This window comes from Mus caroli, unplaced genomic scaffold (genome assembly GCF_978045245.1).
Source record: "Mus caroli unplaced genomic scaffold, Mus_caroli_1 scaffold_6, whole genome shotgun sequence".
NCBI classification, from domain to species: Eukaryota; Metazoa; Chordata; class Mammalia; order Rodentia; family Muridae; genus Mus; species Mus caroli.
Window position 1 is genome coordinate 88939218 of NW_028227261.1, and position 27583 is coordinate 88966800.

General features: G+C 38.7%; 1 protein-coding gene and 1 long non-coding RNA gene across 2 annotated transcripts in view; one reads left to right on the forward strand and one right to left on the reverse strand.

The window, feature by feature from the left end:
* The window catches only part of LOC115030894 (uncharacterized), a 67598-nt gene extending 48482 nt beyond the window's left edge, over nt 1-19116 (forward strand). Inside the window, exons 2-4 of the long non-coding RNA XR_003836489.1 lie at nt 3830-3914; nt 8031-8104; nt 18671-19116. This is a non-coding gene — a long non-coding RNA (uncharacterized LOC115030894). The remainder of the gene's footprint in view (nt 1-3829; nt 3915-8030; nt 8105-18670) is intronic.
* Tlr4 (toll like receptor 4) lies at nt 762-24471 on the reverse strand. The gene is made up of 3 exons (XM_021161091.2): nt 23936-24471; nt 17775-17941; nt 762-6033 (listed from the first exon to the last, which is right to left on the reverse strand). Exons 1-3 carry the CDS (start codon nt 24023-24025, stop codon nt 3783-3785), a joined length of 2508 nt encoding a protein of 835 aa, XP_021016750.1. The 5' UTR covers nt 24026-24471; the 3' UTR covers nt 762-3782.
* Nucleotides 24472-27583: the final 3112 nt, after the last annotated feature.

A 27583-nucleotide genomic window follows, 5' to 3' on the forward strand; every position in this document is an offset into this window, starting at 1 on the left:
AAGGCAAAATAAAGCCATAATGGTACCATTAGGAAATTCCATCAAAACAACATACTTTCCTGCTTCAGACAGTCCAGCTTAAATTCTCTACCAAGGTGCACTGAAAAAGTGTTGTTAGATGCTATCAGCTTAAGAATTTCATTGAGTTGGTGTCTAGTGAGAAGTCTTGGCTATTTAATGAAGGATTGAAAGAATGCCCAATGAAAAAAATCATATGACAGAAGAAATCCTCAAGTGTAGAATGTTGGGGAATTGCTATAAAGACAGAAACAGCTGGTTCTATTAGCCTCCTTGTTTGCTTTGCATTAGCATAAGTGGAAGCCTCCTGGAAAGGAGTTTATTCCATCAGAAATGAGAGCTGAAGTGTGGAGACTTAGTCCATAGTTACCAAGGAAATTGTTAACTCCAAAAACTGTCTTCATAGTCCACAGTGCCTCTGTCAGCTCCTCAAAGTTATGGCTTTGAATTCTCACAATAGCAAACAATAAATAATTAAAAATACAGAACAGTGGCATTCAACTCTTGACATAAAACAAAAGAGAACAGTAGAGAAACTATTAAATAAAGTCAGTTTGTTATTTAGTTTTGCCCATTTAATGCCTGGGTACTTTGGATGCGTTAACAAAAATCTTGAAGCCTGTGATTTTGTGAATGTTCCTCAAATCGGTATATCATGCAGAACTTAATCAAATATTAATTAGCTGAATATGATTTTAATGTATCCACTAGAGAACACTATTGTTAGAACTACCCCCACCCCCAACACACCCCTTCCACAAAATTTTAGAATACATGGTGTCAAGCAACCAAGTGAAGAAGCAATTTAAATCATCCATCCAAGTGACAGACAGGGAAAACTAAGTTGACAGCTAAGATCCTTAGGACTTTACATTCTGAACTGAAATGTATTGAGGACAACAGCACACCAAGAAAACATGCATTAATGATTCTCCTGTTCTTCACGTACACAGGCATTGTCTGCTTACTTTGTCAGGCATGATGCTCAACATCAAGGAAGCAAAGGTCATGGTTAAGATATGGCTCCCCAGTCTCCCAGCTGCCCCCTCGAGTACCTAGGAACACATATGAGGACTGTCTCAAGTCAAAGCATGAGGTTCCAGTGACTTCTAGTGATTTCTCAAAGGCTGTAGACTCAAAGAGGAAGCTAGGACAACACAGATGAATAGAAGCTAGGTAAAAAAAGATACTATCTACTTTAGTCATAGGGACTGCTGTTGTCCTACAGACTGGGAAAACAAATGTGACCAAAATGTTGTCAAGGATAAGGCTACTGAGTGCTTCTCTCTGACTACCCATAAAAAAGCCAAGAGGGAGACTCATCCACAGAGTCTCCCTTTTAACTTTATATTTATTAGTTTGTAATGGCCTAATAATAAATGCATGATCTTCATTTCTTTCTTAGCTCTCAGATAGATGAAGGCCAAGTCACATACCTAATATAATCTGAAAATGAGTTTAGGAATTCTCCAAAAGTCACACTCTCTAAAATTCCAGAAGATCTCTAGAACTAAACCTGAAATACACAGCTAAAACTTTTCCTTTCTTTCTTTCATTTCTTTCTTCTGCCTATATTTCTTTCTTTTGATTAACCTAATTGCTCCTTTATATCTTGTTGAAAACTCCCCAGCCCTTTATGGAAAGAGTTGTTGTAAATAAACTACTCTGTGTATTAATGCATGCATGCATATATATTTTCTTAATGATTCATGGTTTAAGTTGAATGACCCTGACTGACACTAACCACATAGAGAACTGTGGCACTTTCACTTCTTGCTTTTCTAGCTTGGAGCCTGAAGCAGTGGGCTAGAGAGCACAGGAGTTTCTGTGAGAGGGAAGGGACACAGACTGTCGCCTTGCCTCTTCTGTGCTATCTGGCTGATTGACAAGACATTTACTGCATTAGAATTTGGGTTTTTATATCAGAAAAATGGGGAGATTCTTGATCTGCTATTTTACTTGGCTAACAAGAGACAAATAGTTAGGTGGCTATGTTCCAGTTTGAATGGAATTATGAAAATTGTAGATATCTTAATTGATACTAATAACTTCATTTCAAACATATTGTTTAAAATAGTTGTGAAGACTAAATCCTAGGGCTGGCTTTCTTTTGTCTTCCTCTTCTATTGTTCTACATATTATTTTTTTTTCTATCTTTGCTCATGTCATCAAAAGTTCCTGAAATGCCAGTTCCTTCTGTGCCTGGCATATTTCACTTACAATAAAAAACCTCCACCTTTATACCTCTGCTCACAAGTAGCAAGTTTTGCTTCTTTTCCAAGGTCAATTCACATTCCACTGCAAGTAGATAGCATTCTGTCTCTATGCATTAACCTTCCAAGGGTTGTTTCCATAATTTGAATTTATGAATATTGTCCTACTGGACAAGGAAATCCAAAATATTTACTTGTTGGTTTGTTTCAAAATTTTTATTGTTAGATCTTGTAATGATTCTACTTTGGTTTCCTTTACCAAGAAACCTCCATACTTTTCTGAATTAGCTCAACTATTTAATGCCCTATCACAAATATAGAACTGCTCTGTACTCTATTTTCTCCTTAAACTTAAACACATGTACAGGTACATATATGTACATACACAACACACACACACACACACACACACACACACACACACTGTGAAATGCCATTATATATTCAGTATTCGTGCTGACCGGAATAAGGTGAAAGCAGAAATATGTACTCCCAACATTCATCCGTCTCACAAGGCATGTCCAGAAATGAGAATGATGAAGGAAAAGGATATTAGACCTTTCTTCCTCCCAAAAATGTTCTACAAGTCCTTCAGAGAGTATCCTTGATGAGAAGGAACATCAGTTGCAGCATATGTAGTCTTGTCATTCAGCTATGTGAACTTCTATGGTTCCGGAATAATCATGAATAAATGATGAAGCTATGATTTCTGTTCCTGCATCCCTCTCCACTTTTCCCTCCTGATTAAAAATATTTCTATCAACCAAATTATTTTTAACACTGACTCTGTGACATCCATAACTTAGGTAATAACTTAAGAATGACATTCAGTGACAATGTGACAGAGTATATTTTACACACTTTCTTTAAAAATTATAGTTAAATATGGGCCTTCTTAGTATACCTGTAACAATCTTATTTATGATATTAGTTTGTAGTCAAGGCATGAAAAACGATAACGGAATTTATAAAAGTAAAAGTATACTAGGAATTTTATTTAATAAATATAGCATTCTAAGGATTGGCCAGGATATCTGTGAGCATGTATTAATCATATTTCTTATAGACTTAGATAAAAAAAAAGAAAAGAAAATGACATAAAATGGAAGATGAAATTGGAATGAGGACCTCTCAAAAAGAGCTATTTAAATTGCATTCAGTAGAAAAAAAGGAAAGTAAGAAAACTTTCAGTTCAGTTGAAACTATTAATCCTCTTCTAAGGCAACGGAAACACAGTACATGACATGGCTTGTATTCAAAAGGCCCAGTGAAGACTGGTTCTCCTTTCTGTTCTCACTAGGCCTTAGCCTCTTCTCCTTCAGTTTAAAGGTAAACATTCTTGATTATGTTTCTTTTCCTGAGTTAGGTAATTCTTATCCCTGGAAAGTAAGGAGTCTCATCACAGTGCTACTTCCTTCTGCCCGGTAAGGTCCATGTCATAGCTTAGCAGCCTTGTGTTCCATGGGCTCTGTCCATAGCAGAACCACAGGTGAGCTGTAGCATTTATTAATTGTAAACAGACTGGGTTTTGGCCCCAGAGTTTTGTTCTCCTCAGGTCCAAGTTGCCGTTTCTTGTTCTTCCTCTTCTGTTTGCTCAGGTTTCGAGGCTTTTCCATCCAACAGGGCTTTTTTAAGTCTTCTCCAGAAGATGTGCCTCCCCAGAGGATTGTCCTCCCATTCCAGGTAGGTGTTTCTGCTAAGAAGGCGATACAATTCCACCTGCTGCCTCAGCAGGGACTTCTCCACCTTCTCAAGGACAATGAAGATGATGCCAGAGCGGCTGCTCAGAAACTGCCATGTTTGAGCAATCTCATATTCAAAGATACACCAACGGCTCTGAATAAAGTGTCTAGACACCACCACAATAACCTTCCGGCTCTTGTGGAAGCCTTCCTGGATGATGTTGGCAGCAATGGCTACACCAGGAATAAAGTCTCTGTAGTGAAGGCAGAGGTGAAAGTGGGGCACTCCTTCTTCTAAATTCTTTACCAGCTCATTTCTTACCCAGTTCTCATTCTGACTCGAGTAGATCACAAATGCATCATAGATGCTTTCTCCTCTGCTGTACTTTTTACAGCCAGCAATAAGTATCAGGTGAAAATAGAAGTGGTATATCAGAAATGCTACAGTGGATACCACAATCACACTGACCACTGACACACTGATGATTGTCTTGTACATATAACAGGTAGAATTATTAAAATCCAACACTAGGGAGGTATTCATCTGTACAGGTGTTGCACATGTCATTTGTTCAACATTCACCAAGAGCTGCTTCTGGTCCTTGACCCACTGCAGGAAGTTCTGATGTTCACATATACAAGCAACAGAATTATTAGTAAGATTGAAGAAGGCTAGACTCTTTGGAAAATGTTGCAGTATTCCTTTAGATGTCTCTATGCGATTGAAACTGCAATCAAGAGTGCTGAGGGAATACAGCTGGTTATAATGGGATGAATCCAAAAACAGTAGGTTGTTGTGACTCATATTTAATAATTGAAGTCTATGAAGGGTGTCAAATACCCCCCAAGATATTTGTTCCAATTGACATTTAGAAAGATCCAGGAATGTCAAGTTTGTTGTGTTTACAAAGACATTTGAAAGGGTGTTGTCTTTGAAAGAATTGCCAGCCATTTTTAATGTATTGAGACTGGTCAAGCCAAGAAATATGCCATCGAAGTCAATTTTGGTGTTAGTATAAGAGATGTCAAGGTAAAGGAGCTTTTCAAGGGATAAGAACGCTGAGAATTCTGTGACCCTTTTTAAAGTAGAGTGCTGAAAATCCAGGTGCTGCAGCTCTTCTAGACCCATGAAATTGGCACTCATAATGATAACACTATTGAAGCTGAGGTCTAAGTGTCTCAGGCTGTTTGTTCCCAAATCAGAATAAGAACAGCAACCGCTAAAGCTCAGTGCATTCCTACTAAGATCTAGATAGCTGAGAGTTGGCAGGGCCACTGTTTTAAAACTGATAGGCAATTTGTTCATAGTTAAAGACAAACTTGTAAGAAAGGGTAGATTCAGAGTTGGAAACTGCTTAAGTTGACATCTAATGACTGATAAGGATTGCCATTTGAAATGTTTAGGAACATCTTCTAGATATTTTATAGATACACCTGCCAGAGACATTGCAGAAACATTCGCCAAACAATGGAACTTAACAATATCATCTGAAAAATCATTTGTATATGTTAACCTGAACTCATCAATGGTCACATCACATAGTCCTTCCAGGATAGAGGGTTCAAAAATTTCCAGATTCCTTTCATCTTTAAATTCTCCCAAGATCAACCGATGGACGTGTAAACCAGCCAGGTTTTGAAGGCAAATTTTCATTATATTTGAGCTATTAAAATTACCTCTTAGAGTCAATTCATGGAGCTTAATTCCCTGAAAGGCTTGGTCTTGAATGAAGTCAATTGGGTTCAAAGATAGGTCTAAAGAGAGATTGACTTGTGGATTTTCACGTAGAAACTGTAAGTCGTTGACAGTAATAGTTTGAATATAGTTATAAGAAAGATCCACATGTTCTAGGTTTGTCAGATTGGAAAAATATACAGGTAACTTACAGGAATGTATAAGATTGTGAGCCACATTGAGTTTCTTTAAGGTTATAAGCTGTCCAATAGGGAAGCTTTCTAGAGAGGCCAATTTTGTCTCCACAGCCACCAGATTCTCTAAACGTGTTAGTTCAGAGAAACTTCCTGGGGAAAAACTTTGGATAGGGTTTCCTGTCAGTATCAAGTTTGAGAGGTGGTGTAAGCCATGCCATGCCTTGTCTTCAATTGTTTCAATTTCACACCTATGGGGAAAAGAGATACCAATTATGTATTTTTGCTGAAAAAAAAAACCCTTTCTAATGACATAACAGTCCCTGCCATACCATAATACAAACAGATATGATATACCATGTTATTGTGAAGAGAAAACTATACAGAGCAAAACAGGTGATGATGGTGTGAGCAAGAGAGGAACTCTGCAGATTTGTCATTTTCACACTTGCTACAGTGATGATAAACGATCACACTATGTCAGGCAGCAAATCCATCAGAAGAAAATCAATTCAAGATCAATAACTGGGGTACATAAAGACAGTTGATATGCAGTAGTCTTAGATTAATTTAGGCATTTCTTTCCAGACATAGATATAATTTTACATCTAATGAGTATAGGCAATATGGGTGGTCATTATTTGCTAGCCATGATAAATTACTGTTGAAAGTTAATTTTTTAATATTTTTTATTACGTATTTTCCTCAATTATATTTCCAATGCTATCCCAAAAGTCCCCCATATCCCCCTCCCCCACTTCCCTACCCACCCATTCCCATTTTTTGGCCCTGGCATTCCCCTGTACTGGGACATCTAAAGTTTGCATGTCCAATGGGCCTCTCTTTCCAGTGATATCCAACTAGGCCATCTTTTGATACATATGCAGCTAGAGTCAAGAGCTCCGGGGTACTGGTTAGTTCATACTGTTGCACCTACAGGGTTGCAGATCTCTTTAGATCCTTGGATACTTTCTCTAGCTCCTTTATTGGGGGCCCTGTGATCCATCCAATAGCTGACTGTGAGCATCCACTTATGTGTTTGCTAGGCCCCGGCCTAGTCTCACAAGAGACAGCTATATCAGGGTCTTTTCAGCAAATGCTTGCTAGTGTATGCAATGGTGTCATCTTTTGTAGGCTAATTATGGGATGGATCCCTGGATATGGCAGTCTCTAGATGGTCCATCCTTTTGTCTCAGCTCCAAACTTTGTCTCTGTAACTCCTTCCATGGGTGATTGTTTCCAAAATAATGACACATAGGTGTCAAGAGTCAAGAATGGCATTCATGTTTACAAAACTTTACTCATATAGATGGCTAGGTATTTTGAGACTGTCATTATCACAGGTAAATGTTAATTATTAGGGACATGAGTAAGCTTCATGGAAGAAGAAGCAAATGGGCTAAGAATATTCACATCAAAAGAATTGACCCTCTCTCACCAGATGAAAGCAGATTACGCTTGAGAATAAGTAAGTGGAAATTTCAATGATCAATATGAGCGAATGTGAAGAATATATGAAGTAAACAGCGATCCAAAAGTTGTAGTAGTTAGCAGGCATGCCAGATGGAGGAGCTACAACAGAGTCTCTGTGACTGAAGGGCAACAAGGGAACTGAGGAAAAATAATATAAAGGTGAGGCAAGAGTGGGAATAATGTAGACTCCCAAACTCAATGAAATATTCTAAATTTTAATCCAAGATAAATGTAAGCTGTACTACGTAAAGCTTTCATAGAGACAAGCTAGCAACAGAACTCAGACTCAGCCAACAGTGATTCATGACAGATGTTGTCATAGATGCATGCCAGATACATTTAGCAAATGAATCACTTCCAAATCTAACCCAATTACCTTCCCTCGCTTTTCCTATTCTCTTTGGAGTATTCATAGTTAATAAAAGAGTTTTGGTCTGTGATTTATTTATTCCTTAGTAATTTAAGAAAAGGTAGAGGTATGCTGAAAAGAATATTGCAAGAGGAATGCATGGAGCCATGTTAACTCTCCATTCTACCTGCATAATCTTGGGAACCCATTAATTTCTGTGAGTTTCTATCATTCCACTTCTAAATGAGGCAACAAAGTTTGATTCTTTTTCAAGTTTTCACTTTCTGTTAGGATTCTATTGCTAAATCATATACATACATATATGATTATGATTATGTATATGTCATAAATAGCTATATAGAGCAAATAAGGGGGGAAGGGGTATATCTCTATTTCTATCTAATATGATTGGTCTCATAACTTTAGGTGAATGGAATGATGTGATGAAGAAACTTTGAGCTTTGAAGTAAGAGATGTAAGCTTGACTCTAGTCTGGTAAGGTAAGTAATATTGCTATAGTTCAGTCACTGGGATCCTTCAAAACTCAGTTTTCTCAGCTCCAAAAAGAAGTATGCATTTTTCTAGAAAGAAATGACAGCTACATGGTCTAGAACAAACTATTTTTAGGTGCTCAGTCTAATTCCTACACATTAATCTTCGACTCCAGAGAAACAAATGACCCTATTGAAAAATGGGGTACAGAGCTAAACAAGGAATTCCCAACTGAGGAATACTGAATGACTGAAAAGTACCTTAAAAAAAATGTTTAACATCCTTAGTCATCAGGGAAATGCAAATCAAAACAACCCTGAGATTCCACTTCACACCAGTCAGAATGGCTAAGATCAAAAACTCAAGTGACAGCAGATGCTGGCAAAGATGTAGAGAAGGAGGAACACTCTTCCATTGCTGGCAGAACTGTAAACTGATATAACCACTCTGGAAATCAGTTTGGTGGTTCCTCAGAAAATTGGACATGGTACTACCTGAGGATCCAGCAATACCACTCCTAGGCAAATACCCAGAAGATGCTTCAACTTGTAATAAGGACACATGCTCTACTATGTTCATAGCAGTATTATTTATAATAGCCAGATGCTTGAAAGAACCTGGATATCCCTCAACAGAGGAATGGATACAGAAAATGTGGTACATTTGCACAGTGGAGTACTATGCAGCTATTAAAAACAGTGACTCATTGACATTCTTAGGCAAATGAATGGACCTGGAGGGCATCATCCTGAGTGAGGTAACCCAGTCACAAAAGAAGACACATGATATGCACTTAATTCTGGATATTAGCCCAGAAGCTCAGAATACCCAATATACAATTCACAAAACACATGAAACTCAAGAAGAAGGAAGGCCAAAGTGTGCATACTTCAATCCTTTTTAGAAGGGGGAACAAAATACCCATGAAAGGAGTTACCGAGACAAAGTATGGAGAAGAGACTGAAGGCATGACCATCCAGAGACTGTCCCACCGGGGGATCCATCCCATAAACAACCCTCAAATTGAGGCACTATTACGGATGTCAACAAGAGCTTTCTGACAGAAGCCTGATATAGCTGTCTCCTGAGAGGGTCTGCCAGTGCCTGACAATTATAGAAGTGGATGCTCACAGCCATCCATTGGACGAAGCACAGAGTCCCCAGTGAATAAAATAGAGAAAGTACCCAAGGAGCTGAAGGGGTTTGCAGTCTAAACCTAGGAAGAACAACAATATGAACTAACCAGTACTCCCAGAGCTCCCTGGGACTAAACCACCAACCAAATAAAACACATGGTGCGACTCATGGCTCTAGCTGCATATGTAGCAGAGAATGGCCTAGTTGATCATCAATGGGAGGAGAGGCCCTTGGTCCTGTGAAAGTTCTATGCCCCAGCACAAGGGAATGCCAGGGCCAGGAAGTGGATGTGGGTGTGTTGGTGAGCAGGGGGAGGGGGTGAAGATATAGTGTGTTTTCAGAGGGGGAAACCAGGAAAAGGGACAACATTTGAAAGTACATAATGAAAATTATCTTTTTTTTTTTTTTAAAGAAAGGCACAGGAGTAGATTGTCTGCTTTGCTCTAATGTAAAATATCCTGTGAGCTAAGGGAAGAGGAACTTACCTTTTTCCTGAGCATAAACTCCAAATCTTTAAGGAATTATCTTACATTATACTATAGATCAACTCTCAATTATACTGGGTGAAAAACTATGTTCTCTGTACTAAAAAGAGATTATTCTGTTTATATTTTTTTTTACTTGCTTACCTCAGTTCTCTTCAAATCTATCTCCCTGAGATAAGTAAAATGTACAATTTAATAAAGTGATGATGATAGCATGTTTTCAAACTCATAAACTCACCAAATAATTTTAATAATCTCTCATTTATTAACTTGTCACCATGGAGGGAGGTTTACCATTTTCCACTAATAGGAGAGAAGACAGAGAGTAAGGAAAAGTTACATGCAACAGGGCACATGCTTCTAAATGTTGGAGAAAGCACAGGCTCCACTATGCTTCTACCAACAGAGCTGTGGTCCTCTACCTTTGGAATTCTCCATCTATCATGCTCCTGGTAAAGAATCTAATGCATTTTCTAGTTCACTAACGTTTTACGGTATTGTCTGCTCTGCAGAAGACTTTTAATACCATACTCTAAATTTTAGAACAAAAAAACATGTGTGAAACATTTCAGTAGCTTTAGGAACATGGTAGAAAAGAGGTTCATCATCTACTTCAACACCCTGATCAGTACAGTCCACTGATGTGAAGCTGAAGCACAACCAATTTTCTCCCTGCTGACTTGCTTTCAGCAGAAAAGTGTCATGAAGGCTGGTGGGGAAAAAATCATTACTGGTTTCTTCCAGCTATGACCCAGGTCAACTATTACATGAACCTGCCAGGCAAGATGTGTCCAGGGGTGAAATTTTGGCATAACTATTCTAGGAGTAACAAAGCTTTCTTGGTTTAGATTTTTGTCCCAGTAGCCTATCCAAGGCAAGTACTGTTAACCTGTTCAAAAAATGTTGTTTAGAGAGGCCTATGACCCTGATGTTTGTGGTGCAGAGAGGGCAGTGATTATTGTGGTTTAGTTAAATTAGCATAGTACCAGACTTCTGTCTAAATAATTACATTTATACCCCTTAACAAATGTCACTTCCTTTTATAGTAAACAGTAGTGAATGAGGATATTCTTAGATATGCAAGATGCTAGAAGCAAAACATAATTCTGTGATCACTCCTGTAATGAACATTCACAAATCCCTCTCCAAGAATCAGGGACTATAAAGGACTAGGAATCTGATAGAAATGTGAGAGCCAGACTTCTGGTGAGTGGAACACAGAGTCTGCTCCAATCCAATCGCGCTGGACCTGAGACTGCATTAGTTAGGGAAGCAGAAAACCGGCCTGAATAGGGTCACAAGCCCCTTCCTGTCTGACCAGCACTGAGGTAGCTAGGGCGCAGAGTCAGCTGACACCCGCCAGCTACCCAGGACACCCGCCATGGGATCTTAAGATTTCTGGTGAGTGGAACACGGCTTCTGCTCCAATCTCTAAACAGAGACAACTATAACAACTAACTCCAGAGATAACCAGATGGCAAAAGGTAAACATAATAATCTTACTAACAGAAACCAAGACCAATCACCATCATCAGAACCCAGCACTCCCACTTCACCCAGTCCAGGGCACCCCAACACACGGGAAAAGTTAGACCCGGATTTAAAAGCATATCTCATGATGATGGTTGAGGACACCAAGAAGGACTTTAATAACACACTTAAAGAAATACAGGAGAACACTGCTAAACAGGTAGAAGACATTAAAGAGGAAGCACAAAAATCCTTTAAGGAATTGCAGGAAAACCAGACCAAAGAGGTGATGGAATTGAATAAAACCCTCCAAGACCTAAAAAGGGAAGTAGACAAAATAAAGAAAACCCAAATTGAGGCAATGCTGGAGATAGAAACCCTAGGAAAGAAATCTGGAACCAAAGATGCTAGCATCAGCAACAGAATACAAGAGATGGAAGAGAAAATCTCAGGTGCAGAAGATTCCATAGAGAACATCAGCACAACAATCAAAGAAAATACAAAATCCAAAAAGATCCTAACTCAAAACATCCAGGAAATCCAGGACAAAATGAGAAGACCAAACCTACGGATAATAGGAGTAGATGAGAATGAAGATTTTCAACTGAAAGGACCGGCAAATATCTTCAACAAAATTATAGAAGAAAACTTCCCAAACCTAAAGAAAGAGATGCCCATGAACATACAAGAAGCCTACAGAACTCCAAATAGACTGGACCAGAAAATAAATTCCTTCTGACACATAATAATCAGAACAACAAATGCACTAAATAAAGATAGAATACTAAAAGCAGTAAGGGAAAAAGGTCAAGTAACATATAAAGGCAAGCCTACCAGAATTACACCAGATTTTTCACCAGAGACTATGAAAGCCAGAAGGGCCTGGACAAATATTATACAGAAACTAAGAGAACACAAATTACAGCCCAGGCTACAATACCCAGCCAAACTCTCAATTACCATAGATGGAGAAACCAAAGTATTCCACAACAAAACCAGATTCACACATTACCTTTCCACGAATCCAGCCCTTCAAAGGATAATAACAGAAAAAAACCAATACAAGGAAGGAAATCATGTCCTAGAAAAAATGAGAAGGTAATCCCTCAACAAACCTAAAAGAAGACTGCCACAAGAACAGAATGCCAACTCTAACAACAAAAATAAAAGGAAGCAACAATTACTTCTCCCTAATATCTCTTAATATCAATGGACTCAACGCCCCAATAAAAAGACATAGACTAACAGCCTGGCTACACAAACAGGACCCAACATTTTGCTGCTTACAGGAAACTCATCTCAGAGAAAAAGATAGACACTACCTCAGAATGAAAGGCTGGAAAAAAAAATTTCAAGCAAATGGTATGAAGAAACAAGTAGAAGTAGCAATCCTAATATCCAATAAAATCGACTTCCAACCCAAAGTCATCAGAAAAGACAAGGAAGGGCATTTCATACTCATCAAAGGTAAAATCCTCCAAAAGAACCTATCAATTCTGAATATCTATGCTCCAAATGCAAGGGCAGCCACATTCATTAAAGATACTTTAGTAAAGCTCAAAGCAAACATTGCACCTCAAACAATAATAGTGGGAGACTTCAACACACCACTTTCACCAATGGACAGATCATGGTAGCAGAAACTAAAGAGAGACACAGTGAAACTAACAGAGGTTATGAAACAAATGGATCTGACAGATATCTACAGAACATTTTATCCTAAAACAAAAGGATATACCTTCTTCTCAGCACCTCACAGTACCTTTTCCAAAATTGACCACGTAATTGGTCACAAAACCAGCCTCAATATATACAAAAATATTGAAATTTTCCCATGCATCCTATCAGAACACCATGGACTAAGGCTGATCTTCAATAACAAAATAAATAATAGAAAGCCAACACACATGTGGAAACTAAACAACACTCTTCTCAATGATACCTTGGTCAAGGAAGGAATAAAGAAAGAAATTAAGGACTTTTTGGAGTTTAATGAAAATGAAGCCACAACATACCCAAACTTGTGGGACACAATGAAAGCATTTCTAAGAGGAAAACTCATATCTCTGAGTGCCTCCAAAAAGAAACTAGAGAGAGCACACATTAGCAGCTTGACAACAAAACTGGAGAACCTGGATGAAATGGAGAAGTTCCTAGACAGATACCAGGTACCAAAGTTGAATAAAGATCAGGTTAATGATCTAAACAGCCCTATATCCCCCAAAGAAATAGAAGCAGTCATTAATAGTCTCCCAACTAAAAAAAGCCCAGGACCAGATGGGTTTAGTGCAGAGTTCTATCAGACCTTCAAAGAAGATCTAATCCCAGTTCTTCACAAACTATTCCACAAAATAGAAACAGAAGGTACTCTACCCAACTCATTCTATGAAGCCACAATTACTCTGATACCTAAACCACAAAAAGACCCAACAAAGATAGAAAACTTCAGACCAATATCCCTTATGAATATTGATGCAAAAATCCTCAATAAAGTTCTTGCTAACCAAATCCAAGAACACATCAAAACAATCATCCATCCTGACCAAGTAGGTTTCATCCCAGGGATGCAGGGATGGTTCAATATACGGAAATCCATCAACGTAATCCAGTATATAAACAAACTCAAAGACAAAAACCACATGGTCATCTCGTTAGATGAGGAAAAAGCATTTGACAAGATCCAACACCCATTCATGATAAAAGTCTTGGAAAGATCAGGAATTCAAGGCCCATACCTAAACATGATAAAAGCAATCTATAGCAAACCAGTAGCCAACATCAAAGTAAATGGTGAGAAGCTTGAAGCAATCCCTCTAAAATCAGGGACTAGACAAGGCTGTCCACTTTCTCCATACCTATTCAACATTGTACTTGAAGTCCTAGCCAGAGCAATTCGACAACAAAAGGAGATCAAAGGGATACAAATTGGAAAAGATGAAGTCAAAATATCACTTTGCAGATGATATGATAGTATATATAAGTGACCCTAAAAATTCCACCAGAGAACTCCTAAGCCTGATAAACAGCTTCGGTGAAGTAGCTGGATATAAAATTAACTCAAACAAATCAATGGCCTTTCTCTACACAAAGAATAAACAGGCTGAGAAAGAAATTAGGGAAACAACACCCTTCTCAATAGTCACAAATAATATAAAATATCTTGGCGTGACTCTAAATAAGGAAGTGAAAGATCTGTATAATAAAACTTCAAGTCTCTGAAGAAAGAAATTATAGAAGATCTCAGAAGATGGAAAGATCTCCCATGCTCATGGATTGGCAGGATCAACAATGTAAAAATGGCTATCTTTCCAAAAGCAATCTACAGGTTCAATGCAATCCCCATCAAAATTCCAACTCAATTCTTCAACGAATTAGAAAGAGTAATCTGCAAATTAATTTGGAATAACAAAAAACCTAGGATAGCAAAAACTCTTCTCAAGGATAAAAGAACCTCTGGTGGAATCACCATGCCGGACCTAAAGCTCTACTACAGAGCAATTGTGATAAAAACTGCATGGTACTGGTATAGTGACAGACAAATAGACCAATGGAATAGAATTGAAGACCCAGAAATGAAGCCACACACCTACGGTCACTTGATCTTCGACAAGGGAGCTAAAAACATCCAGTGGAAGAAAGACAGCATTTTCAACAAATGGTGCTGGCACAACTGGTTGTTAACATGTAGAAGAATGCGAATCGATCCATTCCTATCTCCTTGTACTAAGGTCAAGTCTAAGTGGATCAAGGAACTTCACATAAAACCAGAGACACTGAAACTTATAGAGGAGAAAGTGGGGAAAAGCCTTGAAGATATGGGCACAGGGGAAAAATTCCTGAATAGAACAGTAATGGCTTGTGCTGTAAGATCGAGAATTGACAAGTGGGACCTCATGAAACTGCAAAGCTTCTGCAAGGCTAAAGACATCATCAATAAGACAAAAAAACCACCAACAGATTGGGAAAGGATCTTCACCTATCCTAAATTAGATAAGGGACTAATATCCAATATATATAAAGAACTCAAGAAGGTGGACTCCAGAAAGTCAAATAACCCCATTAAAAAATGGGGCTCAGAACTGAACAAAGAATTCTCACCTGAGGAATACCGAATGGCAGAGAAGCACCTGAAAAAATGTTCAACATCCTTAATCATCAGGGAAATGCAAATCAAAACAACCCTGAGATTCCACCTCACACCAGTCAGAATGGCTAAGATCAAAAATTCAGGTGACAGCAGATGCTGGCGAGGATGTGGAGAAAGAGGAACACTCCTTCATTGTTGGTGGGATTGCAAACTTGTACAACCACTCTGGAAATCAGTTTGGTGGTTCCTCAGAAAATTGGACATAGTACTACCAGAAGATACAGCAATACCTCTCCTGGGCATATATCCAGAAAATGTTCCAACCGGTAAGAAGGACACATGCTCCATTATGTTCATAGCAGCCTTATTTATAATAGCCAGAAGCTGGAAAGAACCCAGATGCCCCTCAACAGAGGAATGGATACAGAAAATGTGGTACATTTACACAATGGAGTACTACTCAGCTATTTAAAAAATGAATTTATGAAATTCCTAGGCAAATGGATGGACCTGGAGGGCATCATCCTGAGTGAGGTAACATAATCACAAAGGAACTCACAAAATATGTACTCACTGATAAGTGGATATTAGCCCAAAAACTTAGGATACCCAAGATATAAGATACAATTTGTTAACTGCATGAAACTCAAGAAGAATGAAGACCAAAATGTGGTCACTGTGCCCATTCTTAGAATTGGGAACAAAACACCCATGGAAAGAGTTACAGAGATAAAGTTTGGAGCTGTGACGCAAAGATGGACCATCTAAAGATTGCCATATAAAGGGATCCATCCCATAATCAGCTTCCAAACGCTGACACCATTGCATACACTAGCAAGATTTTGCTGAAAGGACCCAGATATAGCTGTCTCTTGTGAGACAATGCCGGGGCCTAGCATACACTGAAGTGGATGCTCATAGTCAGCTATTGAATTGATCACAGGACCCCCAATGGAGGAGCTAGAGAAAGTACCCAAGGAGCTAAAGGGAACTGCAACCCTATAGGTGGAACAACATTATGAACTAACCAGTACCCCAGAGCTCTTGACTCTAGCTGCATATGTATCAAAAGATGGCCTAGTAGGTCATCACTGGAAAGAGAGGCCCATAGGACTTGCAACCTTTATATGCCCCAGTACATGGGAATGCCAGGGCCAAAATGTGGGAATGGGCGGGTAGGGGAGTGGTGGGGTGTGTATGGGGGACTTTTTGGATAGCATTGGAAATGTAAATGAGGAAAATACCTAATAAAAAAATTAATTCAAAAAAAAAAAAAAAGAAATGTTAGATCCAAGAGATAGCGAGAGGAGGTGCTCCATGTGGGACATGACAAAGTCTTTGCAAATCTGATGTCATAGAAGCTGTAGTTCCCTGCATTGGTCATGCCAACAGAAATCTACTGTTCATGGAGGGGACCATGGAATCATTTCTGCTCTGCCAAAGTTTAGATTCTTGGGGAGAAACCATCACTGGTGTTAGTTGCTTATCAAATGGTTAACCTCACTAGTCTCCAATAGGTTTTTCTAAATCTATGGTCACACAGAGAACCTGATTAAAATCAGTGGGTCAAACAATAAATAAGAAGGTATGAATATAGGTTGGAGACATTTTGGAAGGGGTCAGGGCTAACAGTGACCAGAGGAAACTCAGTGTGGGTGAAGGTAAGTGTAGCTGCATGCATTACATAGATGTATGAAATTGTCAAAGAGCAATTTTAACCAATAAAAAATATTGAGCTTCCCATCTGAAATACTGGCTAAAAGTTTTTATGTTCCAACAAATGGTATGGTGTCCTGAATCAGAAAGGACAATATTAGTAACTGTTTCTTGCCCATAGTTGATGTTTTACTTGGACATTTGCTTCTCCCTCCTAAGTTAGTGGGTTTATTTTTTCAATCTCTACTCTCTTTTCTACTTTCAATATTTCAGGTATCTTACACATGTACTCACGTCTCAAAATCTTTCTTGATCCTCTCACAGACATAACAAAACAGCCCCTCTTCTACAGGACACAGTGTATTGCCCTTATTTTCACATATTTTATTACTTACTGTTGTAAACAACAGTATTAGCATTAGTTAACATTTATTTTATGTGTGCTATGTGTTCAATAATAAGGACAAGACTTTAATTTATTAATTCGTTAAAGAGTATTTTATCCTGCTTAATAATTAGGAGTATGGGTGTTGTATGTATAAATTCTTCTTCTGTAGTTTAGACATACAACATATAAGACATGGTCCATAAATATCTAATGAAATAGTTTTAAATAATGTAGAGGTTAGAACTGCCCTTAGATATTCTTATCTAGTGGCCCATCCAACTGAAACCAGTTAAATAAAAGTAGCTTTTCCAAGGATTTACAGCAAGTTGTAGCACTACTGAATAAATGACAGAAGGAAGTTTAGTTAGAACCATCTAGGTTTTCTAAGCCAAGAATGCAATGATATAAAAAATAACTACTTCACATTCTGCATCACATAAAAGCTCATTCATTACCTGGATAAATCCAGCCACTGAAGTTCTGAAAAATTGGAGAAGCTATAGCTTCTTAAGATCTTCAAGGGGTTGAAGCTCAGATCTATGTTCTTGGTTGAAGAAGGAATGCCATCAGGGACTTTGCTGAGATTCTGATCCATGCATTCATAGGTAATATTAGGAACTACCTGTAAATACCACACAACAATTGTTACATTTCCAACTTTATGTGTTCCCACTCCTCTCCAAAGACGAATAATGGGGTGATAAAACTCTCACACATACATGCCAGTCAACATACTGTCCATCTATTCATTCATTTATCCTGATTTATTTTGGTTGAAGCAAGCTTTCCTATAGACCAGTCTGGCCTTAAATTAGCTATACAGTCAAAGATAACATTGAACTCCCAATCTACCTGCCTCGCCCACACAAGTGCTGCCATTCTGGGGATATGGTATCACACCCATCCTACTCCATTCATTTATCTGCCTCTTCATATTTGCAAGACATCTTATTCCACATGTCAGGAAGAAAAAAAAATCACCTGAATTCTCAATGTATTAACATTCTGCTATGACAAAATTATAATTAAATGAGAAACAATAGAACCAGGTGTTACATGACGCTCAAGTCTGAAAACCTTAGTTTCATAACAAGTGTTCTGTGCTACTTGGTACAGAGTAGATATTTTTTATTACTATTATTTGAAATTATCATTATATCACTTCACTTTTCCTTTTCCACTCTTCGAGTTTTTTTCTTACTCCCTTTTCTTTGCTGTTTTTCAAGTCCATGTTGCCATTTTCATTAATTGTTGATATATATACATATATGAATATTGTATAAATAAAATCCTACATATATAAGTAGAACCTGTTCAGTTTGTATAATATTACTTATGTATATGTTTTCAGGGATGGACATTTGGCATTTGGTAACTAACTGGTGTGCTATTGCTTGGGAAAGACTATTTCTTCCAATCTATAAACAGAGATCATGACAGAAAATCACAACCAACCAAAATGCAGAATTCTGGAGTCCAGTACCAATGGAAGCACTTAACAATACAACCCCAACATCTACAGATGAGGGATCACTGCAGCAGAGGAGGCTGAAAGATTATGATTCAAAAGGTTATGAACTTTACTGCAATACTGTGTTCCTTAATGTCAAAAGCTACACCCATAAAGTTTCACTAACATGACTGCCTGCAAATGAGATGTAAGAGGCCAACAGGTACACATATCCAGGAGTCTTTAACCCTACACAAAGAACTAAAGAATACTGAGTGTGGGACAAAGTTTTGCTTGTGTGCTGGTTTGCCTTTATAATATCTTCTCTGAACCTCAGTAGTTTTATGTAAAACCCATGTTAATGTATGCTTGTATATACTTTAATGTAAAATTATTATTGTTCTAATTCATCATTTTCATTATATACAACTTACAACTACATGGAGAGTGCCAATAAAGATATATAGACATTCCCTAGCTACTGCATTATTTTTGACAATTATTTTTGTTCTTAGGTTCATTGACTTGCTCAGTTTGGTCCTGGGATCAGAGGCTGTCTTATAGTGCATGGATTCCAGTGGTAGAAAATTGTTCTCAGGGCTGAGTGTTTTCTCTATCATAATCTCCACTAGTTTTATCAGTTTTCTCACATTTATTGTGAACCCTATAACATAAAATTTCATGTAATATCATAATTATATGATTTCATCTGGCAAAATGCTTTGTTTAACCCAGTGAGTTTTGTTTTCTCTTATTTAAAAGCAATAGAATTCTCAAAGGGCTAAATGAGATCAGAGCTTATGACAAAGCTTGCATGAATTAAAGTGATAAATATTAATGTTAATTATCATTGGCTACTATTGATTCCTTGATGCATATTAGCATTTACTTACAACTTATGTATTTTATACTAATCTTCAAAAAGTCCTCTAAAGACAAAGAAAATAAAAAAGTTGGGGTAATACACATATAGTCAGAGGATTCATACATAAACAGGCTTCTTAACAAACATCTACCTAAATGGTACTCATCATAGGATCCTTGAAGGCAATGTATCTAAGAGAGTTAGGCGTCAGACAGAAATTCTTCTCTCACCTGCTATTATTTCCTTCACAGATTTTGATGACCAGGTAAATCTATTGCCTATATAGTTATTTTCCAGATGCTTTTCATTTGATCAATTGAACCATGAGCATTGATGCTCTAATGATTTTTGCTTGCTATTTATCTTCAAGGCTCAGAAATGTCCATGGTGACCTCTCAATGCTCAGTAGACATTTGTTGGATGAATGAATGATAAATATTGTTTAATTGATGGGACACCGGCCCGTTTAAGCCAAATAGTAGGCTTTTTCTGCTAAAGGCCATGGGCGGTACCAGAATAAATGTTACATGATTCCTGATGTCACTGCATTCATAGAACCAGCTAACAGAGAAGAAAATAACTAAGAACTATGAAAGCTGCAGAGACACAGATTCTAGATTCAGGAAAGCTGAGCAAGGAAATGCATGGAAAAGGAAAAAATATGTATGTCAAAAGGAGAAAAGAACATAAGCAAATAATAAGTGGGAACAAATGTAGAGAAACTGGCTAACAGTTATAGAAGGAGAGCCTTCTGTCATGGAGTAGCCACAGGCAGAACACGAGGACATCAGATGGTGCCCAGAATTCATTCTTTCTTTGGTTTCACACATACTACACACACAACCGAATACCTATCATGATCTAGGCCAGTGGTTCTTAACCTGTGGACTTTCACCCACTTAGGGGTCAAATAATCCATTTACAGGAGTTGCATATCACATATCCTGCCTATCGGATAGTTACATTATGGTTCAACACTGTAACAAAATTATAGTTAAGAAGTAGCAACAAAAAGAATTTTATGGGTGGAGGTCACCACAACCTGAGGAACTATATTAAAGGGTCTCAGCATTAAAGATGTTGAGAACCACTGAGAGGCATTGGTGACATGGTAACAAACCCAGTAGTAATACTCCCTTCCTTTTTATTCTACACAAAGGGAAGGATAAATGGTGGGGAAAAAAAGACAAAAGTACAAAATGATATGATCAATAAAAGAGCATATGGAGAGGGTAAAGGGAAAAATCAACATGAGGCAATCAAGAAAAATCAAACTGAGGAGACATTCACACAGAGATCTACATAAAATGAAAAAGATAATCCTGAAATCAAAGCTCCACATTAGAGTACTGCAGCTATAAGCCACACATAGCTATGAAACATGAAACACGCATAGGAGAAATCAAAATATACAGTAAGCCAAAAATGTTGCTGAATGTCTAATTCCCTGTATCAAAAATTGAACATAAGGTATCTTCGTAATTGCTTAACTATGTGGTAGGATTTCCCCCTAATAAACATTACAGGAAACCAGTCACTAGGTGAGTAGGTGAGACTTCTGGGTCAGGAAGAGGAAGAGGGAGGCAGGAGTAAGGAAGGTTTCTTTGTGGATGGTGGAGAGCATTGGAGGCACAAAGTAGGTAGTCGGAGGCTGTCAATTCAAATGGTGCATCCTCCAGGGTCTGCCACCTAAGGATTTTGTTTGCTTGTTTTTTGGTTATTTTATTCATTTGGTTATTTATTCAAATGTTATCCCCCTTCCCAGTTTTCCTTCCACAAGCCCCCTATCCTCTCATCCCTCCCCCACCCCTGCCTCTATGAGGGTGTTCCCTCACCCTCACACCCACTCCTGCCTCAGTAGCCTAGTGTTCCCCTATCTTGAGTCCTCAAGTCTCCACAAGACCAAGAGGCTCCCAAGTTGGAGGATTTTTAACATAGATTAGTTTACAAAATCAGTACAGGGGAATGGCAGAGCCAGGAAGTGGGAGTGGGTAGGTTGGGGAGCAGGGCGGAGGGGAGGGTATAGGGGGCTGTGGGGATAGCATTTGAAATGTAAATTAAGAAAATGTCAAATAAAAAAATCAGGATGCTAGGTTCTGCACCCAACATTGTGTTACCTGTTGATTGTAGACTAAGTTTGTGTTTTGTTTTCCTTCACGTGGCAATTCAACTGGGTTCCAGAGAAAGGTATGGTGGTAGAGTGTGGTGTGCAAGAGTATATCCCAGCCAATATGAACTAACCAGTACCCCCAGAGCTTGTATCTCTAGCTGCATATGTAGCAGAAGATGGCCTAGTCAGCCATCACTGGGAAGAGAGGCCCCTTGGTATTGCAAACTTTATATGCCCCAGTACAGGGGAACACCAGGGCCAAGAAGTGGGAGTGGGTGGATAGGGGAGTAGGGAGGGGGGAGGGTATAGGGAACTTTCAGGATAGCATTTGAAATGTATATAAAGAAAATATCTAATAAAAAAAAGAGTACACCCCAGACAGCTGCAGGAATTTGGAAATGTGGGGTGTGCTTGGCATCAGCCAGCCATGGGAACTTAGCGAGCCTGGTGAAGAGAGCAATTTCGGAGCTCTGGAGACACAGAGCCAGCATAGGTGAGACAGACCCTAACTAAAGGAAAGAACGTGTTCTCCTCAGCCTGTCCACAGGGCTGGAGACAGACCTGAGGCTAGTGCTTCGCCAGTGTTAGTGTGGAATGCTTTTATTATATTTCACACAACATAACTATATTTGATTGCATAAAAATCACTGAAACTAATTTCATGCATTTATTCTTAATTTTTCAATTTGATCAACAGTGAAGTTTTAAACTATATACAGGGATTCCATAATTTTAGCACATTGAGCCTTGACCTAGGTGAGGGATGATGGTGTGCATAGGTAGCTTAGGCAGTGCCAAGGCCCTGTGGGATGAAGCAACCATCATGGTTCTAAAGAGTCATTAAGAGTATAAAGGAGTAGTTTGATAAATCTAAGACCCTGGACCAATAACAACAAATAAAGAAGAAATTATGTGTGGGTTTAGAAAGGACTGTGAATTAGGAAAGCAGTGAGTAATCACCCCTGAAGACAAGGCCAAGGGTCCTGAGACCTGGCTTACAGAAGGAACAAGCAAGCTTTGAGAGTTGACAAAGCACACCAGACACCAAGAGCAACGGGATTTTATCTCAGTGTAGCACTGATTGGAAATTCCATCTCTGTCAACGTAACTGAGGAATCAGAAAGCAAGATACTATGATTATAACTTTTTAAAATTAACAGTATTTTTCCCCATGTGAATGCCATGTATCTTAACTCATTGAACCTGTTTTGAGCTTCTGAGCCTACCTCACCCCGAATTCCTTCCTTGTTTGCTCAGTTCTATTGTGAGCTTCTAAGATAATTGCGTGGTCTGTGCAGGAGGAAAACAAGAATGAGTCATGGGTCAGATTACTCACGACTCAGTATTCAACCAAAACGGGAGTTACTGCCTTAGTCCCTCTTCTTCCCTCACCCCTCCCATTTCTTTATCTCCTAGAATTAGTTGCAGAATACTAAAATCTCTTAGAAAACTCTTAGTGTTTTTGTGTGTTTTGTTGTTTTATTTTTAATAGAAATTCTTTCATTTAAGACAATTGTTCCCTTTATTCATTTGTGTGTGTGCTCATGCATAAACACACCTGCCAAGGCAGACACTTGCAACTGAGAAGACATCTTAAAGGAGGAGATTCCCTGCCTCTAACTTGTGAGGCTTGAGGCTTGAACTCAGATTTTCATCAGGCTTGGCAGCCACTGACCTTACCTGCTGAGCTACCGCTTCATCTCTCAAAGATGCTTGGAAAGCAGCAGAAATGACACAGCTACCTTCACTTGATTTGGAAAGGGAAGGATGACCGCTAAAAGCTGAGTGGCCAGAGTTCCCACAGAAAGCCCTGAAATTACAGCCTACTTACATTTTTTAGGGATCACAGTCATTCTTTCATCCTGTGAATACTGGCCTCAGAGACGTTCAGTAATTTCTTTAACATCTCTCAGGTATGTCACAGAACAATGACTTTAAACTAGTTTTACTAATTTCAAGTCCCTAAATCATGACTCAGATGAAACAAGACACTCCTGGCTGCCTGTTCCTGCCCTGTGTTAACACTGAGGCTTTTTGTTGCCACGGCTTCTCAAGTTTTTGGTTAGTTTAACTCCTTCGTGCAAAATAAACTAAACAGAGCACACACAGGGAGCTCTGAGCTGAGGATAGTTTTGAGAAACAAGGCAGGCTAGCAGGAAAGAGTGTGATCACATGCGATCAAGACACATACCTCTATGCAGGGATTCAAGCTTCCTGGTGTCAGGCAGGAGAGGAACAGTGCCATGATTAGAGTCCTAGCCAGGAGCCAGAGAAGCATCATCCTGGCTTTTTCTGCAACCAGTGGAGGCCGTGAGAGAGCATGACGATCTGTAACTGGTGGCAGCGCAGAGTCCCTGGGACACCTGCCTCTTCCCTCCCAGTGGGTGCCCCTCTGCAAGCAAGTACTATATTCAAAGAGGAAGTGAGAGTGCCAACCTTAGCATTCTCACTTTTGGTTTTGTTCTAGAATCGATCTGCCCTGTCGCAGGAGGGAAGTTAGAAGACTGAAGAGTAGAACAGGAAGAAGGCGTTTGCTGACCGACTGGAGAAACAGCAAGAGGAAGCTGGCTTTCATCCCAGGAAGTCATCTGACCTCTGGGCTTGGTGAAGGCAGGGAACTGGCGTGGAGCAACATCCTCATTCCTTCTTTATTTTCAACAGAGGATGCTTACTGCTTCAGTTAGACTTCCAAGGGAACAGTACATAATTCTACATGTGACGCTGCTAGTGAAGAAGTGGTGAAGGGATTCAGAAGTTGCTGAGGTAAAGGTCCCAGATCACCTTGTCCAAATGATTTTACTCCCTGAGCCTCATTTTCAGCCCTGTAAACCTGAAAACAGTTTTTACCTCCCTTCTTCTTTACATATTTACATTATTTGACATATCTAAATACTAATATTTAGAATACATACTCTTAGAAGGCTATGTGATTCTGCCTGGATAATCTGTGGACTGTTGGCATGTGGTAGCTTCCCAGGGAAGCTTCTGATAAGAAGATGAAAATACCAACAACCTCCAACCTCCATTGAGACTTCAGGAGAGCTGACCTGCATTATGAAACTTCCAGCCCCAAATTCCCCTTTTCACCATATAAAACCCAAGACCCCCTGCAAAATTATGTACAGACTCCACTCCCATGGAGAGACTGGGTCCCTTCATTATTCTGATTCAAAGATCCATCTGCTTCTGAAGAGAAAAAAAAGATGCATGACAGCAGTCAAGCTATACAAGCCAATTCTCCATTTGCTACTATGAGAATGAAGGTATAGAGTTGGGAAGATAGCTCATCAATTAAGAGTCATTTCTGCTCTTCTGAAAGAAAGGGGTTTGCTTCCCAGCACCCATATGCTATCCCACAACCATCTGTAACTTTAATTCCAGGGAATCTATTTCTCTCCTCTGACTCACATGGGCATTGCATGTGATAGTCATACAAATATGTAGGTAAACACTCATACATGCATGAAAATAAAAAAATCTTTAAATAAATAGAAGATTATCTATTGTGGTTGAATTAAATTAACCATAGCATAGATCCTCATTATATCCCATAAAAGACAACTATGGCAAGTATAAAAAAACTGTGGATAATATAAGGATAATCATACTTCCTCAAAGATTTGTTGTAAAGCTGTTAGAGCCATGCCTGAGGAAAAGCAAGTTCATATAAGTTTCTGATGAATAGAAGTAGGATAAACATCACTGGTCCAGTCGACACCCCCAAGGTGTGTCACAAGAACCTCAAATGTATTTTAGCTACAGCTAAGCTGCAAAAGTATAGATCACCATCAATCAGGTTAGAATTCTCTCAGCTACTCCTTTCCAGGGGCTCTGTGGAGCTTCGTGGCCACAAGTCTACATACAATTTCAGTAAGAGGTCCTCTTCCTAGGCAATAAAGTACAAAGTCATAGTAAGACACCCAAATCCTCCTATCCTTCACATGCAGATACATAAATCTAAGTACATACATGGGAATATGATAGACACAATCAAGCAATCAATGAATTAAAGGACAAAATGAAAATCTAGCTTTTTAAAGTTAATCCCTTCCTCAACCATTTATCTCACTACACATTTAGAAATTGTGCTGAATTCTAGAAACTTCAAATGTAAAATAATTCTAAAATTAAATTCCTCATTTTTACCCATCACTGACTATGTCTCTTGGCCTAGGCTAGAGAAAAACATTGTAAAATAGTCTTAAAGAATCTAGACTCTCATCTTCTGAAGTCTTAACTTTCCTAATCCTCCTCATCCTCCAATCAATGTCTGTAATGCATACCAAGTAGAGTATGTCTTCGCTGCCATAGTAATAGTGCTTAGATCACCAGCCTTCCCTGAAAACAGTTCAAGTAAGAAAGCAAAAATAATCTAGTGTGATAATTAAGGACAGAATACTGAGAAGTACATCCACGCCCAAGATGCACATGTCCTTTCTTGCTACCAATGGGAAGAACAGGTAAAAAGAAGCCTTAGAGAAAGAATCAAATAATCTCTTCTAAATTGTGTCTCAGGAGGTATTGATGCACACATTTTATATACAACTTCATTGAGAGCTTTCATAACTGTGATAGGAATATTCAGGGGAGTGCTTTGTGTGGGTATTTCTTTTGTGAAAACCAAATGATAACAATACACTAGCATGTGTTGACCTTAACCAGACCGTTACGGTTCTGTCAGCCTCTTCTAGAAGACAATCCAAGTACAAAGTAGAAGAGAGAAGCCATAAGCAGTAATGTTTTATTTGCTAAACCTCGATAAACATGCAAATGTGGTTTTGCAATGAGTAAAAAATTGATGCTTAGCTACCATCATGATGCCAATATTTATCCTACAATGGAGAGTAGACTGAATAGGAAGCCATTTAGTTTTCTACATCATTATTGTGCAACAGGTTCAACGGAAGACCTACAATCACTTAGTCAAAGGAAGAGTCCCATCTTAGCCAGAAACAAGTGACCATCTCATCAAAGTTGTCAGATACTGACCATTTAGTAAAAAGTTAAGTATACCACATAAGACCAGTGTTAAATTGATGTAATTTCTATGGTGACATAACACACATAAGACGATACATATTTCTTGCTCAATAAGTGGTCAGTAAGATTATTATTGGACCTAGGATAGCAAAAACTCTTCTCAAGGATAAAAGAACCTCTGGAGGAATCACCATGCCTGACCTAAAGCTGTACTACAGAGCAATTGTGATAAAAACTGCATGGTACTGGTATAACGACAGACAAGTAGACCAATGGAACAGAATTGAAGACCCTGAGATCAACCCACATACCTATGGTCACTTGATCTTTGACAAGGGAGCAAAAACCATCCAGTGGAAAAAAGACAGCATTTTCAACAAATGGTGCTGGCACAACTGGTGGTTATCATGTAGAAGAATGCGAATTGATCCATTCCTATCTCCTTGTACCAAGGTCAAATCTAAGTAGATTAAGGAACTCCACATAAAACCAGAGACACTGAAACTTATAGAGGAGAAAGCAGGGAAAAGCCTCGAAGATATGGGTACAGGGGAAAAATTCCTGAATAGAACAGCAAAGGCTTGCGCTGTAAGATCGAGAATTGATAAATGGGACCTCATAAAGTTGCAAAGCTTCTGCAAGGCAAAAGACACCATCAATAAGACAAAAAGACCACCAAAAGATTGGGAAAGGATCTTTACCTATACTAAATCAGATAGGGGACTAATATCCAATATATATAAGGAACTCAAGAAGGTGGACTCCAGAATATCAAATAACCCCATTAAAAAATGGGGCTCAGAACTGAACAAAGAATTCTCACCTGAGGAATACCGAATGGCAGAGAAGCACCTGAAAA

Bases quoted from the DNA above. Each gene is read 5' to 3' on its own strand.
- Tlr4 (XM_021161091.2), bottom strand. From the start codon at position 24,025: ATGATGCTTCTCTGGCTCCTGGCTAGGACTCTAATCATGGCACTGTTC. The intron at 17,942-23,935 runs GTATGTGTCTTG...TGGTATTTACAG, and splicing joins GCTTGAATCCCTGCATAGAG to GTAGTTCCTAATATTACCTA. The intron at 6,034-17,774 runs GTAATGAATGAG...TTTTCCCCATAG, and splicing joins CAGTGGCTGGATTTATCCAG to GTGTGAAATTGAAACAATTG.